The sequence below is a fragment of the Alligator sinensis genome, unplaced genomic scaffold, assembly GCF_000455745.1.
Source record: "Alligator sinensis unplaced genomic scaffold, ASM45574v1 scaffold465_1, whole genome shotgun sequence".
NCBI classification, from domain to species: Eukaryota; Metazoa; Chordata; order Crocodylia; family Alligatoridae; genus Alligator; species Alligator sinensis.
In genome coordinates, this window is record NW_005841979.1 from 2,647,772 (window position 1) to 2,666,963 (window position 19,192).

The 19,192-nt window shown below is 42.6% G+C and overlaps 1 protein-coding gene across 1 annotated transcript in view; it reads left to right on the forward strand.

Moving 5' to 3' along the window:
• E2F7 (E2F transcription factor 7) overlaps window positions 1–3,754 on the forward strand; it is a 26,639-nt gene extending 22,885 nt beyond the window's left edge. Inside the window, 2 exon segments of the mRNA XM_014518730.2 lie at window positions 1–60; window positions 3,351–3,754. The exon segment at window positions 1–60 is cut by the window's left edge and continues 18 nt beyond it. Coding sequence (XP_014374216.1) covers window positions 1–60; window positions 3,351–3,527 — 237 coding nt within the window. The 3' untranslated portion in view covers window positions 3,528–3,754.
• The last annotated feature ends 15,438 nt before the right edge of the window (window positions 3,755–19,192 follow it).

Consider the following 19,192-nt stretch of genomic DNA (forward strand, 5'->3'; position numbering starts at 1 on the left):
GCTGAACCGGACTCCCCAGTTTGTATGGGTCACCCAGTCACCCTTCGTAAGCTACAGCAGGTGAGTTATAACCAGGGAAAGGGGGTTTTCTGCTCGCTAAGGAAAAATGCAAATTTTCCCTTTAAGGAGAAAAACATGAATTTTCCCCTTTAGAGGAGAAAAATGTGGGAAACAGTGCGTTTTCCCTTGCAGGCTGGCAGTTCCAGCCTGCAAGGGGCTGCTTGGGGCTGGGGGAGCAGGAGGAGGATGATCACTGGCACGGGGTGCCACATGCATGTACATGTGCACACATGCACATGGCAGCTAGGCAGCGTGATGGAGAGCAGCTCCTCATGGGTAGGTCTATGGGGCAGAGTGGGCATAGGCAATGCATATGGGGACATAAGTGACATGGCAGGGGGGCACATGCCTCCCAGATTTCTGTGCTCACAATTGGGCACGGGACTGCAGCCTGACTGGACTGGCATGGGCAGGAGCTGCCTCCATGGCCCAGCGGGTGGGACCCAGCACAGGAGGTGGTGCAGGGCAGGGAGGCTCAATACTGCTGCTGCCAGGACCTCTGCACCAGCCACACCACCAGTAGCACAAGGAGTAACAGACTGGGGCGGCTTTGCTGCCCTCACTTCCTCCTGCTGCTAGCTGCTTACATGCTGGGGCATGGCTCTACTCTGCCACTACTGCCACTCCCCTCAGGCCATGGCTTTACCCTGGAGGGGAGGTGTGGGAGACAATGCGGGTAGCCTGAGGGGGTAGCAGCAGTGGCCGGTCCATGGCAGTGGGGTAGAGCCACAGCTCAGTGCATGAGCGGCTGGTGGTGGGAGGAGGTGAGGGCAACATGGGCCCCCAGCCCTGGTCCATTACTCCTCATGCTGCTGGTGGCGTAACTGGTGCCGGCGTCCCAGTGGCAGCAATGAGTCTCATCACGCTGCTCTGCCTTCCTGCTCTGGGTCCTACACACTGGGCTGTGGAGGTATTTAGAATTTATTTTATTAGAATGATTCAGGTCAGACATTGGTAAGCTTCCAGATTAGTTTAAAATTGTAAATATATCAGTGAAACTTTGTGTTCAACGGAGATATAGATATATCTATAGATATAGTGGAGTTTTATTTTAATCGCAGAAAACATGCGGTTTTGGGGGTTTTAATGGGAGAACTTCGGATTTTTATCAGAGAATTTGCAATTTTTAAATGGAGAAAACCAGGATCCCTGGTTTATAACACTAGTTTAGGGATGGCTGGCTGTACAAGATAGAGATAATTGGGCCAGCCTGAGTGCAAGCGAACTGGTCCTTGAGTATTTACTCTGCTTAAGTGAGCGTGCGCGCCATTTGTTAGAGAAGATCATAAGCTCTGTTATAGTGGTTATTACATTTCAGTCTCTGGGAGAGAGGGGGTTAAATGTAACATGATAATGCAGTCAGCTTTAAGAAAATATTGCATTAGAGAACATAGGGATTACTCATTTTCAGAAATCTGAGTCAAGGTTTTTTCCCAGCACTCTGGATTTGACATTCCCACTAGAAGTCTGTATCACATGGTCGCTCCAGTAGGCAAGCTCAGAAGGGCTCTGTTCTAATTCAGAGGCCAGTGCACTGAAAAATCATGTATGGTCTGTGCATCTCTTCCTGCCTCCCACCTGCCCCCAGCCAAACTCATTTCTTAACCACTAAATATCCCCTCCTAGCAGGCAGGGTCATGTTAGATCACAGGGGGTGAAGATATTTAATGCAAAAGCTACATAAAGAACAAGGATTTTAATTCAAGAAAAGAAACTGTTCTGTGTGGTTTTTCCTGGGTAAAGAAATTACATATTCAGAAGAGGGGAGGAATTCAATTGTGCTTAATACTATAATTGGGATCAAATAGGCATTAATTAAAATACATTGGTATTTCCTTCTTCATAATCATTATGCTTGGTTCTGCTTTGGTCTTATTTTTTTCAAATTATAGTTTATTTGGCTGTTGGAGAATGACTAAGACAGTTAAAATGTATTACACTTTTGGGATATGGAAACTGGAAACTTAAAAAAAAATATTCCAATAGCAAATTGCTGACAAAAGCGAGTCAGTAAAATATAACCGCTAACATGAGGGAATTGTTTTGGATCCACAGAAAAAGGATATTATAGCTATTATATAAACCTTTAGCTATTTTATTTTTTCAGAGTAGGATTGACATTTTATTATTGTCTGATGTTCCAACCCCACTCCGGTGGCATGGACACTGCAGCGAGCGACTAGAAGCCCAGAGGTTGAGGCCATAGCAGAAACGCTCACGGCACGGCCATGTCAGATTCCAACAAATTTTTGTGAATTCTGCTAAATACCTTGTCACAAGGCCCTGAGAAAAGAATCTAGAACATCCTTCCTATTTGGATTTGGTTGTCTAGGTCAGAGCTGTCCAACTAGCAGCCTGTGGGTTGCTTGCAGCCTGAAAAGGGTTAAATTGTGGCCCCTGGGGTGGTGACTTGTTGGAGCTGCTGGGTTGGTACAGCTCTGGAACCCAGGGAGTGAATGTCACCACCATTTGCCTCTGTGCCCCCTTGCCTATCACTGAATTTAGGGTCTTTGGTCACCCCTGGCAAAGCAGCAGTAGGGGAAAAGAAGGGACGAAAGGCAGCAATGTTTACCTCCTTAGCCCAAGAGCTATGCCAACAAGCTGCCACTTCTGCCAGAGGTAGATTGCCTGATCCAGAAGAAGCCCTGCAGTCTGTATACAGCCCTTGGAGCCAAATAAGTTGGACAGCCCAGGTCTGGGCCCTGAGACCCTAGATGACCAAATAGATGGTCACACTGAGATGGCCAAATGGTAACAGATGTCTAAAGCTAGCTTCTAAATCCACATTCCAAAATGAGGCAGGCTCATACAGCAGTAACAACCTGATTTTTTTTCATTTGTTTAAACAAGAATTCAAAAGACTGTTCTGAAAACTTTAGCCTTATATCTAACAAATAACCTGTGTGGATAAGCACGAAAGGTTGTGGGGGGTGATTTAAGCAAAAATACAATGTTGGGCACAAGAATAAATGGGTAGAAACTGGAAATGGATTCCCAGTCTAAAGTTTCGGAATTAGAAGATGTCTTGCCATCAAAAGCAAAGACATTCTGACGCACATAAGAACAGGGAGGATGGAGGTTGGAGGAGGACACGAAAAAACTCTTTCCACTTTTTAAGATGAAGCTTGATCAGTTGATAAAAGGAGTTTCATGATGTGCTTGCCTGCAGTAGCAGGGGACTCTATTTGGTGATTCACTCAGTCCCTTCCACTTAACACGCATGCATGTGTATTTTTATTACTATTATTGATAAGACACTACTGAACTGCCTTTTCTCTTTTATAAAATAGCAATCATCAATCCCCCTTACTCCTAAAAGCATTCGTTCTACACATAACGAGGCCTTTTTCAAAACACCTGGCAGCCTTGGAGACCCTGTGGCATGGAAAAAAACTGAAGGCAACCAGACCAGAAATTCCAGCTCTGTTCAGAGAAGACTAGAAATTGGTAGTAATGGCACTGACTAACTCAGCTTGCAGTTAAGTGTGGGCAGATTGTAATAGGACTTCATGCTTGTTACAAAAGCTATTGCATGGCAAATAGCTATTACAGCTATAACATAACAGAAGATGCATGGTAAAATGTTGTCCCTATTGGCATGCTTCCCTGCTATGTGGTTGCCCACTAGGTCTGCTAACTTTCTTCCTCATGAGCCATCACCTACTGCTAAAATACGTTTATTAATGGTTTATTTAAACACCAATTTGGATTCAAACTTTGTGCTTGGCACAGCAATGTGAGCATTAAATTACTGTTGTGATTTTAATTTAAAAATATACTGTTATTGCTGTGGGGAGATGCAAACAGAGACCTACTGGAGTCTCATGGCTTTATATTTTTTCAGGTGAGCTGTCTAGCACTTACGTAGGGTGAACATTTTTTACATGTATTCTACTTACCCTGAGTAAATCTGTGGTGGAAAGACATAATCTCCTGCAGTTGCAAAACCAGCTGCTTCCTTACTTCCAGTCTGTCAAGTTCTGCCTCAGCAATGCAACGTCTTGTTATTTATTCTGTACATTGGAATGGGATTTAGTGCAAAAAGATTTTTTGGTTTGTATTTTCCAGTTCAGGAAGAACAGATTTCCTTAGGGTATGACTACTTGAATGTCGATTGGTTGTTGTACAATTTGCCCAGCACTTGTTTTACAAAAGCCTAGTAATTTAATAATACGATATGGTTGAATGTATACGTGTGAAAAAAGATTAAGACCAAAATAACTGTGAATTTTAACATTTTTGTTGTTGTGTTTAATTAACTGTATTAGTCCTTTTTTGTGTGTGTCCTTTTCTGAGCAGACAGTACAAGTGAATGGACATAAAGAACCCAAAAGCCAGTTCCTAAACAAATCTGATACAATTGGGAATGGTGAGCCTCTAAAAGGTGTGAGTGAACCTGTCATCTCCCATAACATATGCCTTGGACTCTAAAGACAAGTAATATGGGTGAGCAGTTACTCACATGGCCAGACTTGTGTCCAATGCATAACTTCATTTACAGCAGGCCTGTCCAACCTCTAAGTGGCCGAGAGATGCGTGCTTCATGGCATGCACCAGCAGGAGAGGCTTGGGAGGGGAGCCCAGAGCCCATGGCTGCAGTCGGAGCCATAGAAATGTGGGGGAGTAGTGACTGGGTGAGAACCTAGGGGTGGCAACTTCAACTCCTTTTGGGCCTCATGCCCCTAGCTGGGCAGCCCTGATCTATGGAAAATCAGTAGCCATTACTCAGTTTGCAACTGGTTATTTTTAATATGGCTCAAGATGGACAGGGTGGGAAAAGCCATGACCAGTACACTTAGTACACAGGAAGATCATGAAAGGTATTGCATTTTGGCACATACCTGGGTAAGTTTTGGAAAAAGGTTGTCAAAGACTGGGAGTCGTACATTTTTCATGGGGAAACAGTTGCTATCCCTCATGAGAAAGGAAGTAAGAAAAATGGGGCATGTCATATTTAGCATTCTAAGTCCCCAAACATTGGTCAGTGCTTGAGGAAAATACAGAATAATTTAATGGTTAGTACTGACTTTGGATGTGTTTTCTCTAACAGAATAGCCTGTAATTACAAGTATGCATTCTCCTTTTATTTAATATTGTCATCATGTTACTTTGGGTTTTTAGCAAATGTATGGATAGCCATATCAGCTCTTCTTTCACATGGTGAGAACTTTATGGGCACCTATACACATGCCTGACTCCTGCTCCGACACGTTCCAATTAGAACATGTCAGAGCAGACTTGATTAATCGAGTCAGCTGGAGCATGCTAATTAGTGCGCTACAGCAGCCTCAGCATTACATGTATTCAGTGTCCCTGTGTTTCAAAATGGCAGCATGGGGCATTGTAACTAAAGATCATTGAACAAACTTTAGTTAAAGTGCCCCCACTGCCATTTTTAAGTGCAGGATGCTGAATACACCAGACACTGCAGGCATTTTAATTTGAGTGGCTGCCAAGAGATGCTCTAATTAAAATGCCCTCCACCCCCACCCATCCTGAAGCACATATAAAGACGCCCTATGTGTTTACTAGTATTTCTCTCTGAGAATAGATGTATGGTCTGATGTGCTACTTCCCTGGTCTTGGGAGAAAAAGATGCTTTTGTATTTTTGTAATGAAATATGTTATAAAAATGGAATTTAAGAATTAACTTTAGTGGAGGTGGAAGTTGGAGTGTGGTGGCCTTATGTTAGAAGTAGGTAAAGTAACAGCCTTATGAGGGATTGTTATCCCTCTTTTTAAAAAAAGAAACGTATCGTAGAATTTTAATAGGAAACTTCAAATGTGGGGAATGGAACCCTTACCACTGCTAAATTTTAAGTGTCTCTTTTTTTTTTTTTTTTTTTTTTTAACACTACAATTTGCAAGTTTACAGTGATTGTATCAGAATCATTTTTTCTTTATACACCCACTCATAAATTGCTTTCCAAAGGGAAATTAAGTCTCTAATTAATGGCAGCACATGGTGAAGCTGCTGATGCTGCTACTCTTCCTCTGATAGTACAAATCAGTATGTGAGCTGGTCTGAAATGGAACCAGATTAGGTGATGAGTGTATTGTAGACTCTCCATTTTCATAAACCACATGCAGCATGTTAGTGGAATGTCAGTTTATAGAGGGGAGGAGGAAAAGATCACCTAAAATACTGAAACTTGTTTTGCTCCACAGCTAAAACATCATTGCACAAATCACCTCACTTTGTCAGTCTGGGTATCATGTCCGTGGCTGGCCTCGCTGTACTTGAAAATCCAGGGACTGAAAATAAATCTTCAGTTTCCAATTTCCACTTCCACATTTTGCCTTTCCCTTAAAGCCTACTGAGCCTGATTCTGATCTGGGGTACACTATTGTAAATCAGGAGTAACTCCACCACCAAAGCCTGTAGAGTTTGACCAGTACTAATGAGAGTAAAATCAGGCCAATTTAGAAGTTACTGAGTAGGCAAAGGTTGACACTGTGTCTGAAGAACCATCTCATTTACATCAATGACCAAGCTCTAACTGAGGTAAATGGAAGAAGGAAATGGGGCCTGCTGCATTTTAAACAACCTGTCAAACCAATGTTGCTTGCAGTATTTAAGCTGCTGAACTAGATTTAGGGTACTTTGGATAGACAAGGCGGAAAGGCAGCCTACACTTCTTATCACAGTGTTCATTAGACAGACAACCCTTGCTTAGGAACAGCAGGATGTGTGTGTACACTGAGGAAAGTGCACATGCTCAATGATATGCAGGGTTTGAGAAACATTTATGTTCTGATACATGTTGGGAGGTGTGTGTATAACCTATATACTTGAATCTACCTACCACGTTTACATTTCTCAATTTCTTTGTAAATGGTGCTATTTCTATATTTAAAAAGCTCTATTTTTAATGTAAAGCTGTTTCCTGTTTGTATCATTGCACTGCTAGTTTTATATAGGTATTAATTTTATTGCTGAGTGTATATGTTCTTCACTGGTTAGACGTGACTTTCTCCTTTCCTTCTATGTAGCCATGTTCATTGTAGCTGCCTTCATATAATTTTACTACATGCTCACTGTTGTTGGGTTTAATTTTTTTAAATACTATCTTTTAGACGAACATTAAACTTTTACAAAAAAATAATAAAACTGAAAAAAAAAATGCATAGTGGGGGTGCTTATTGTTTATGTCTCTAAAGCAGATCCAGGCTGCCCATCGCTATAGCTGGTGAATACCTAATACCAAAACAGAGATTCCTAGAGTACTTCATAGGGGTTTCCAAGTACAGGACCTTCCCACAGCCCTGATTTGAGTGCCTGCCTTGGCTGTTGCACGCTGGGTAGAGCTAGAAGGGTGGAGAGGGGCCCCATCATCCTGCATCTAACTAAGGGAGAACTCCAGTGATGCAGAAACTTGACCAGACAAGTTGTCCTGGTCCCTGAAAGATCCACCCATAAAGCAAGGCAAAGTGGGAGTAAGGCACTAATGTGCTACAGATTCTGAGCTCTACTGTCTGCCAGAGCCCTATCTGCCATGCTGATAGGGAAAATGAGATACAGCTTGAGGTCAGCATCAGGATAGTCAACCAGGGACAGGCTCAGTAACAATGAGGATTTATCTAAAGGGGGGAGGCGGGTAAATTGCAGCACACATGCCCCAAGTAACACAGTCAACCTCTGTGAGTAAGATTAGGGAGGGGACAGGCAACCCTGTGGCAGATGGAGTAGGGAGCAGAAATCAGCATCAGATCAGTCAAGAAGCACAGGGCACAAAGCAGAGCAGCAGCTTGGGCACAGTACAAAGCTGAACAACAGATTGGGTAAGGGAATTGGAGTGGCACTTGGGGAGGGAATAGGGCTAATTTGTGATGTCTGCCAAAAAGTTGGCCCCCAAGGGTCTAAATAATGTTGATGGATGCTTTAGCCTCCAGAATCAGCCAGGTAAAGCAGCCCATGTGATAAGAGGTAGGGTGGGGGGCACATACTGCCACTGCAGCCTACACAGTGTGTGTTGGGGGCCAAGTGCAGCTGGTGCAGCTTGTACAGTGAGGGAAGTCCAGGGGTGGATCCATGATTTGGCAAAAAGGTGTGCAAAAGCAGCTACCTGTGTTGTGGGGATGGCTGCATTCCCTGCTCCTAGCATCCTCGCTCACAGCTCACTGGTGTGCACAGGATAGACTGAGCCTAAGGACTTCTTTTAAAGCCCCCACAACAGGTAAGTACCCCCCACTTCCCCTCCGTTCTCAAAAGCACATCCCCACCTCCCTGCTGACTTTACTGTCCCAAATGTAGGTGGGGGGACGGACTTCAAAGCTGCTCTTGCCAGACTGCCTGGGGCTGGGCTGGGCTGGGCTGAGCCTCAGCAGTAGCAGTGCTGATTGGGGGGGAGGTTCCCATCCCATTCCCAGTTCCCTAGAAGCAGGTTCATGGAGTGGGAACTCACGCCCACACCCATCACTGCTCCCTCTGTCACTGTTCCCAAGCCCCCATGCAGTCTGGTTGGAGTGGGCAGCAGCAGCTTTGAAGCTTCCCCCACCATAGGGACAGCAGGAAAAGCAGCAGCCACAGAGGAAAGGGAGGGGAAATGATGCATCTCTAAGCATAGAGGGGAAGGGAGGTTTCTCTTCTATTTTGGGGACTTTTAAAGTCCCCAAAGGCTCCACCAGCATGGTCCAGTTTGACAGTGCACCTGTGCCACCATACCCGCCTCTGGATCCACCCCAGGAATCCCAAAAAAAGGAAACTGTTCCTGGAACCTGCATGATGTGTGGCCTGGGGTGGATGTAGGCACCACATTCACCCTCTCAGCTATACTGAAGTTATACACCCCTCTTCTACATTGCAGCCCTACAAACTCAGGCTTGGGACTTGTGCTGTCACTTCAGAGAGTTTTCCTTCACCTTTGGACTTAGGGCTTCCTCAGGATTAGCACAGCCTCTGGGTGCTGGCCTGTTCTTTCCTTCACTCTAGTGCAGTGAGCAGCACTGGGCAGCTTACTGTATTGTTCTTGTGCTGAGGAACTTCTCATCCAGCCACTTGAGACTCCTGCATGGTCTACAATACATGCACTACCTAAGTAGTATTAAGAGATAGATCAGGTGACTGTGCCTCAGTCTGCGTTCTGAGTTTAATTGAATTTTTCAAATCTTGTGCATCCCTTCCACTGGCTAAAAATCTCTGTAGTCTTATACCTAAGCACACCCTTCAGCCCACCCCTCAAGGAAGTTGTAGCATAGCAGTCTATTAATAGTGGTCCCTGGATTCTGGGGAGTGCTGACTGCTTATTCTTTTGGTTTTTTTACCTGTGGGAAAGGAAGTGGAAGGCAGGGGAAGACTATGGCCTGTTCTATGCCTGAGTCTAGGGCAGTCCACAGAGTAAACTGCCATACACCAGCATGACTGATCCATCCTGGCTTTCCCAATGGGTTGAGCAGATCATGCACTGTACTTCTACCCCATGTGCATGAGGAAGGGTGGGAAGCACATTTACCTAGTGATCTTCTAAGGGCAAGCCAGCTCTGCAGCACCCCCTCACAGAAAAGTGGAATGGCTTACCAGTACAAACTGCAAAAATGGCAGAAACTAATGTCAAATTGATGTTAGTAGATCCTGATGGAAATATGTATATAGTAAAAAGAAATACTGTACATGCTCTTCTCAGCCATGGCTAATTTGCCACCACTTATTACACTATTCATTGGTAACCTGCTCATTTCATTCTAAAGTTGACATATTTAAAATTTCTTCATTGTACAGGTCAGGATAGGGGAAAGAGAAACACCTTACAGACTAGCTCAGTCAGAGATGTGTAAGATTTCTTGAGCCTGAGAGGACAACATAGCATCTGATGAAGTGAGTTCAGGCTCACACGAGCTTATGCATCTCTGACTTACTTAGTCTGTAAAGTGCATCTCAACCCTGCCTGCTGCCTAGCTTCAGACTAACACAGCTAACTACCTCTCTCTGTTCATTGTAAAAGCGAACCAAACCAGCAATTTAACTGTGAGAGTTAACAGCCAGAACCAGTGATGCGCTGAAAGAACAAATGTCTGACCTGGTGGAATGTGAGTTCTGCACATCCTGAAATGACAAACGCAGTAGTGATGAGCAGTTACGTTGCTCCTACCCATCTCATCAACATCCATGCTATTATGCCTCTTGCCCTGGTTCTCCACATGATGGCAGTAGTGCCTGTGTGACAGCTATATTTATAAAAACCAAACACGTATTTAAAAAAATAATAAAACCAGGCACCTGATTACAGACTATCATTTTCCAAGGGGATGAATTGCTAAGGTATACTAAAACAGAAACGTCCAACTTAGATAAGTGAACTATAATCAAAACCATATACGTTCTTCTGCAAGTAAGGATATTAACAAACCAGTCTACATTAATTGGCACTGAATCCTCACCCACACCTGAATTCACAATCCCTTGTTTCTCTGCGGCTCTCTCATGCTCTGCAATGTCTGTGTTGGTTGCCATGCAACCACAATCACACTGTTGTGCATATTTATTGGCCATTAACTACCGTTTTTCTCCCCAAATAAGAATATGGGTGTAGCCCACAGCACCTGTTTCTTAGAAAGATCTGTGTGAAGGAAGCAGGTTGTGGGCTGCATTTCTATGTTCGGTTGCTGAATCACAACATGTCTTAATAGGCACAGAGAGGCAAGGGACTACACATTTGCATTCTCCCAGAGTGTCACCAAAAACAACTACAAGCATTATATCAGTAAAGAAGCTTAATGTGAAATAGGGCAGCAGCTTACAACCTCTTATATAGAGTCAAGCAGGAGCCCATCTAAAATTTCTTAATGTTTATGAATGTAGAGATATGCAGCCCTATTTGTTCATTTCAGTAAAGCTTCATTTCTTTTCCTTTTCCTTTTCTGTTTTGTAAAAGAACAAGCCCTCTTCTTCCTCATATTCTGTCATGTCAATGGGGGTTTTGCCACTGACTTCAGTGACAACAAAATTGGGACTCCAATATTTAAGGAAATGTAAATGAATGTACTACATTAGGAAAAATGTTGATAATATTCAGTCAAATCTCTGAGTTAAGACTGACTGTATGTAACAAAAGCCTGTCTAATATGAAACCTGGAGTATTCCCAATTCATTCAACAGTGTTTTTTTCAATCGTTGGGGCTTAAATAATTTTAATTTTCTTTGTAATTGAAAAAAGATAAAAGAAGACAAGGAGTTTAATAAGGTTAAATACAGTCTGAGAAACACTAATAAAACCAAAACCTGGTTCAACTGCATTACCAGGAACATAGTTTTATAGTTTTCATATAAAAAAAGCTGAACGGTAGCCTCCAGTAGCTTATCATCTGCCTGGTGCTTTTAACTATCCTTTTTGAAGTAAAAAATAATTATAGAGGGAACATTAAACATTCCTTTAGTAAAACGGAAAATTAAAAGCACTGGCAATAGGGATGAAAGTCTTAAAACACTAATGTCTGTACTAATCACCCCAGAGCGAGACAAGAGACCAGAAACGTTACTGTTATGTTGGAAGGTGTCAGCTGACTTCTAGTGCGTCTCTGATCTATGAGCAATCACAAACCCTGTTCAAGGTGATGGGCACGTTAACCACTCTTTACTCAGGATAACTGGAAGAAACAGTAAAGCTTTTTTAAGGAGTAAGATCATAGCTGAAACTATAATAGAAGCTGCCACTCAAACTCTTTCTGACATGGGAAGTCTTATATAACACTGGTTGTCAACCCGGGGTACGCGTACCCCTAGGGGTACTTAAAAAGGCCGTAGGGGGTATGCAGAATGAATGAGCGGCAAGGAGCACAGCCCAGCAGCATGAAGCAGCTGGGTCAGCTGGTAAAGCTGTTGTGGGGGAAGGGCCAGGAGGAAGGAAGGGGCATGGGGGGCCTCACAGTGAGGGAGGGAGTGGGGCTGGGGCAGGCACTGCACAGCAGGAGTAGGGCACGGGACAGAGCCGTGGAATGGGTGTGGTAGGGGGGCAGCTCCTGCCACTGCACATACCTCGGGAGGGCATGGGGGATACATGCCCCCAGATCTGCACGTGGGGCAGGACGGGCTGCCGTTGCGGGCTGGGGTGGGGCGGTGCCAGCCTCAAATTAATCCTCATCTAATGAGGGATTAGATGAAGGTGCTCCACTTTAGAGCACCTTAGGGAACTTCTGTTCCCTGGGACCAATCTATCGTGCAATCAGGGCTGAGCTGTTTGGAGCCCACCGTGCCTTGTGTTCCTCCTCCCCCACAGCCTCCCCACTCCAACTCAGGTCCGACAAACCCTAGCTTGCAGCTTGCTCCCCCTTCCTTCTCCCCTTCCCTTCCTGCAGACAGCACCGCAGTTGGGAGAAGGGGGAGAGCAGAGCTAGGGGAAAGAGGCTGCAGGCAGGCTCCTCTGACTTGATCAGCTCCAAAGTAGAGCTCAATCCCACACTACCATCCCAACAGGCAAATGTCTAGGTTGGATTGCTGTAACTCATGTCACTTATGTAAAGTGGCATGAGTTAGAGAGGGCGACTGCACATCTGTCAGTGCCCACAGAGAAACGTCTTTCTCCATCCTCTTTATAACTGCCTTTCAGGCATTTGAAGACTGTTATCAAACTACCCTCCCCTTCAGACTAAATAATCCCAGTTCTTTCAGTTTAGATTTCACTTTGGTGAATAATGAAGAAAAAAAAAAGATGCAAGCAAAAAGATTTTCCTCCACAAGATAAATTGCTCAGAACAAGCATCTCTATTTATTTATATTAGTTAGTTAATACCTCATCTTTTATTGGAACAGTGGTAACAATGATGCCATATAATTTTACTGTCCCAGAGCCTCAATTGATAGCCAAGCAATATGTGGTTTAATGACTCTATTCTCCCTATGTCTTTATTAACTGGTAATAATTAGTTGGAGTTAAGAACATCTTCACATACCTGGAATACAAAGTGAGTTTAATAAAAAATAGCATATAATCAGAAATTGATGGCCTGATTGCCTGGTCAGAATTTGGATTTAGAGGAGGAATTAACAGGACTGATTGTCCCCTCATTTCTACCAGTGTAATGTTACTGATACTATCGGAGTTACTTTCAAACTACATTGATGTGTGAGAGGAGAATCAGGCCCAATATCTATTCATTGGAGGATATAGCTTGGGCCTGATGTGTCCACTCAGGATTATCTCCAGCTCTGGGTTGGTCTAGTTGGCAAAGTGGTAAAAACACCACAAGGTCTGGCTTCTGACCTGCTCTAAGCTTCTACTATTTCTCAGACTGATAGAGCTGCACTGGTGCTAGAAAAATGGGAAAACTCAAAATAAAGCCCCTGTAGGCCTAGGATTCAAGACTCTGGGGTCTGACTTCTCCCCTCACACTGACAAATATTACACTGATAAAATTTCAGTAAAAGTCCTCCCAATTCAAGCAGGTATTAATGAGAGGTATATCAGACTCCTAGTTTTACTCCCAGTTTTGCCCCTAACTTGTGGCATGCTCTTAAGCAAGTCAATCTTGTCCATCTGTGAAGCAGGAATAATTATTATAAATTAAGAAAACTTTTCTGTCTTACAGGAGTGTTGGTTATAGCCGTTCTGGTCTAAGGACATACAAAGAAAAGATTTTTTGGGTAAATGTCATATCTTTTATTAGACAATCTAAATAGTTGGAAAAAATGTTCTTTACAAGCTTTCAGGCACAAACACCCTTCTTCAGGCATAGGGAGAGTCTGCCGGTGTTTGTGTACTCTCTTGGGTGGAATAGAACCTTGAACCTATAGGCAAAACGTAGGTCTGTGAAAATGCAAATGTATGGCAGGGAAGATCAGAGGGGATAGGAATTAAAGGATGCGAGACAGGTAGACTGCCAGGATGGAGAGAGACAAAAGAAGGGAATGTTGACCAGTGATAAAATGTAGCTAGTAAAATGTAGAGAGGGTATCTGGGGTTGTAGAATGTTAGGCAGGTTATAACATGTCCAATGTCTATATTTAGTCCATGATTTTCTGTATTCAGTAGATTTATGAAGTGAAGTTTGTAGGCTCTTCTACGAAAGGCGTTTTGTAAATTTCCTTTGAGGATTAGAACTGCAATATTGGAGAGAGTGGTTGTATTGTGAGAAATGTTCACCCACAGGTAATTGGGTATTTTTGTCTTTGATAGATTTTCAGCGTGCGTTCATTCTGGTACGCAGTTGTTTTTGGTTTCTCCTACGTAGTTTCCATCAGGGCATTCAGTGCACTGGATGAGATACATTATAGTTCTGGAGGTGCGGGTTCAAGAATGGTTATGGTTCTGTTGTGGGATGTAGTTATTGTGGGAGTCATAGAGATGTGTTGGCAGGTTTACATTTCTTGTTCCAGCATGGTTTGGATCCATTCAGTGTGCTCTGGGCCATAGGAAGTCTGTCTCTGGTGATGAGGTTGGCAAGGCTACATAGATGAGGCTACAAACTTCACTTCATAAATCTACTGAATACGAAAAACCATGGACTAGGTAACCTCTCTGTATTTTACCAGCTACATTTTACAACTGGTAAAAAACTGGAATTTTACAACATTCCCCTCTTTTGCATCTTCCCCCCACCCCACCTATGTCTTACACCCATTAATTCCCATCCCCTCTGATCATCCCTCCCACACATTTGCATTTTCACAGGCTTGCATTTTGCATATTAGCTTAAGCTTCTTTCCACCCAAGAAAGTACACAAACACCAGCAGACTTTCCCTATGTCTGAAGTAGGTTGTTTGTGCTTGAAAGCTTGGAAAGAACAATTTTCCCAACTATTTAGTTGGTCTAATAAAAGACATCAAATTCACCCAAAGAACCTTATCTTTCTGTCTTCCAAGTATTCTAGGATTGATTCATGCTGTAAAGGGTTTTTAAATCCTTGGCTGAAAAGTGAGAGTGTAATTACTGAAAAATATTATGCTCATTCCTTTAAAAACAGTGATATTAAATCTAATATTCCTCTCCTATTTACAGCTCATTGTAACCCGAGTCTCACATGTATGTAGCACGTGACTTTACAAAAACATGTCAATTACAATCAGCTTGCAGGAAAATCAAAAGTCTACCTTTCAGTACAAATCTGATTATTTTGCAAAAAGCTTATCTGGCTGACTGACCATTATGTGCCATTGACTGTTAATGTAATATTACTCTAGACACATGTGATGTTGAAACTGAATATGAATTAGAATGCATTATTTCCATCAGACATTTACAAAACTTTACAAAATATATTTAATACAAAATTGACTTTTAAAAGGCTGACAAATCAAAAGCTATTGCAGCCTTTCCAACATGAAAAAATGAGAGAGATGACTGTTTTGGGGGCTCTGTCAGTGAACATATTTTATTCACACCGATTCAGTGCGCACACAGAATACAAGGTCTGGGATCTAGGAGTCTCTCCTAGTCCAACAAACAAAGGGGAATTGTTCCACAGACTTCTGCAGCCCAATGAATGGAGAAGCCTCCACAGTCCTAGTAACGTTACCCTCTAAAAAAACCCAGAAGACTCAAATGTTCAAATCTTTGTTCCATCTCTAGACAAGTCACTCTAGGTCTCAACACCCATATCTGAGGCCACTTTCCCTCAGGATGATCTCAACTTACCGAAATAGATCAAAACATCCCTGGAGGGCTCAAACTTTTCAAATCTGCCAAGCTCCAGACTTGGGAAAACCTGAATCTTTTTATGGGTTTGCACAAATACCACATGAATCAGGCCATAATTGCCACTTTCTCTGTTTCTTTTGGATCAAAACTGAAATAGAAAACAAAAGCTGTAGTGACAAGAGGGAAACTACACATGCATAGAACTTTAGGGTTTCATATTAATCTAACTGAAATCTGTAACACTAAAGGCACTCAGAGGTACAGAGCTTCCTAGCATGGCTGTGTTAGATAAATGTCTGAAGATTTCCAAGCCCTCTGGTTTTCCATGTACTATCTGAATTACATCATTAGGCAAGGGCAAATCCAGCCATTCTAGTACAGTAATGAGAATCCTATAAAGGATAGGGCAGATTAAGCAGACTAGACACACAGATTGGGCCAGATTCCTTGGGGTTGTAAATTGTCACAGCTCCATAGACTTCAGCTGAGTTAGGATATTGTAGGATAATTTATTGTAGATGAGAATCTGCCTAAGAATTCCTGAAGAGTGTTGTAAACCCTGGTAACTTCAGCACTGATATGAATGCATTCCATGGCTTTCAGTAATAGGTGGTATTCATTCAGTCTGGGCCTCATTCCCATTACTGGCCAGTACAGACCTATTAAAAAAACAGATTCATACTGGGAGTGAGGTTGCAGCACACCAGAGATACTATAATCAGTGGACAGCAGTGCCTTAGCTTCCAGTTCCACTGCCAAGACACAGTGTGGTTCTGGCTTTAAAACAGTTTGTGACAACACCCTGGAGCAGGTTCTAACCTGCTGTAATGGAGTTGTAGCATGAACTCCCTCCAACAGATGCCTATAGACACTGCCAGTGCACAGAGAGCACAAGGCTGTGACCCTATCCTTCTCCAAGGGGAAATAAATAAATAACTAAATAAAAAACACTGCTAAGAATTCTCTCTGCTCTTTGTAGAAAGATCTCTGTTAACCACTTCCATATCTCCACACAGGGCACTGAGGAACTCTTTCCTAAAATGTATTTGTTTGAACATTGCCAGCCAGGGAGTGGGTTTTTTTTTATCATGGCCCACACAGCTCAGCATACCCTGGGCTTGGGTTACAAAAATGGAAGACAATAAGGAAAGAAGTCCAGTGAACTCAAGCAATATGACAGAAGTAGCGGAAAGACCAAGAAGCCTTGTTTCTATTTGAAGGATTTGGGAGCTGCATTTGAAAGAAGACTCACTAATAGAGCTCAATCCTGACTCTCTTCATCAGGTTATATTCCCATTGATGTCCAATCTAAGGAATAAGTCATACTGACAGTTAAACATCTTTTAGAGACCCTGAGCCTACTCTTATGGCAGGGTGGAAATTAGAATAAAATCTCTAAATTCCTGTGTATTGTATTGGAAAAAAATATTGAAAAAAATAAACTTTCAGATTATCAAAGCTCTTAAGGTCCCCAATTCTTTCATTTGGCAAAACTTCCTCCCAGCTGAGCCCTTGGGAAATTGTGAATGGGAGGAAAGAGGAGGAATTATTTAATTATCAAGAGGTTTCCTTTTATCTTAAGAATTTGATTTTACTTAAGAGAGGTGGGGAAACATAGTAAGTTTAATGCTGCAGTATCCAAGTTTAGATGATTAAAGACCAGAATTGATTGATTTAATAATTAAAGGTCTTTGTTTAGCCATGCACACACACATATACAAAGGCTCAATCACATTTTTAAAAGGAAATTGGTGTACTTTGTGCCAAACTAGATTACGAGATAGAGGAAGTAGGTTAAAATAAACTTGTTTAATCCAATAGTTTGATAATGATCCAAAGTGATTCATTACACCTCAGTAATGAGGAAGAGATTTTCTACAGGCTTGAATTAGCTTTAACATATCCCCTTATAAATTGTGTGTAGTTCATATATATTTACCAAGATTTCTAGCATCTGTAGATGATAATTACTATTCTTATGAGCTCTGGAGCTGAGCTTAAAAGATAGACAATTGCTTATGAGGGAATCAGAATATCACTGTCCTATGCCTCTCTCTAGCCAGAGGTGAACTAGAGAAAAAGATGTCCCATATGGGGCAAAGATTAAGAGATTACTTTCTTCAGCAAGTAAAAGTGCAAACCTAAAAGCATCACTGCTCCAGTGTGAATGCAGAAAATTAGTTATAATTTCATAGACTTCCAATGGTCTCATGTCATTTTACATCAAAAATGCTTTCAGCATCACTGAAATGCAAGTATCCCTGAGGTGGAAGATTCCAACCAAGCGGACAACTGATGCATAGTGGACAGTAGGGGGTGCAATGGATGTTATGCCCAAAGTTATTCCAAATGCTTTGAGCAAAGTTCTCATTCTTATAAACCCTCTTATACGATATTTAATGTTCACATAGAATTGATGGGAAGCAACTTTGGGGATATCATAGAATGGAATGACTGGAAGGGACCTGCAAGATCATCACGCCTGGTCCCCTGCCATGGGCAGGAAGTTATTGGGCTCAAACGGGCTCAACAAGTTGCTTATCTAACCTCATCTTCAACACCTCCATGGATGGTGACTGCACCATCTCTGCTGGGAGTGTTCCAGATTTTGGTAACCCTTATGGAAAAAATGGTTTTCCTTATGTCCAGCCTAAATTTTCCCTCTATTAGCTTGTGCCCATTGGTTCTCGTCCTCCCTTGAGGTGCCTTCCTGAAGAGTTGCTCCCTTAGATCTTGATGCTCCCTGCTAACATACTTGTAGGCAGCTACCAATTTACCTCTCAGTCTTCTCTTAGTCAGACTGAACAGGCCCAGTTCCTGGAGTCTCTCCTCATAGGGCCTATCCTCCACGCCCCTAATCATATGGGTGGCCCTTCTTTGTACCCTCTCAAACTTATCCACATCCTTCCTGAAGTGTGGTGCCCAGGACTGGACACAGTACTCCAGCTGTGGCCTCACCAACATTGAGCAGAGAGGGAGAAGCACCTCTCTGGATCTACTGGCAACATATTGGCTGATGCACACCAGGGTTCTATTTGCCCTGCTGGCAACCATCGCACTGCTGACATCAGAAAGAGAAACCCCAGAAAGTTACAAGGGTTTATCTGAGGGGCTTTATATAAGGGGCGTTGACTGGTCAGGATCTTTATTATCATTTAATACAATTTTGTACAGTGTACATGTTGGTCTAGTTTCTGTTCTGCTGTTAGTTCTTAGACATTACCTGTAATCACCCAAGTAATTATGCTAAATATATCTTTTATTTAAGAATTGTGCTTGTGCATATTCTCATATATATAAATTATTTAGAAAATATCCTACAGTGTATTAATGGCCTAAGGATGGTAAATAGACTCTTGCCTCCTCATGGAAACTGATGGTAGAAAGAGGATTTCTGCTTATCTAAGCTCAGATTCAAATGTCTCAACTAGTCTACAACATATAACATTTTGTGTCTACCTCAAGCAGTAGGCATTCAGGATGAGCTTGATATTAGTTACAGCAGAACTGATCAAGAGGCTGTGCAATGGAGTTATTAAGAAAGTTATTATTGGGGTAAGGT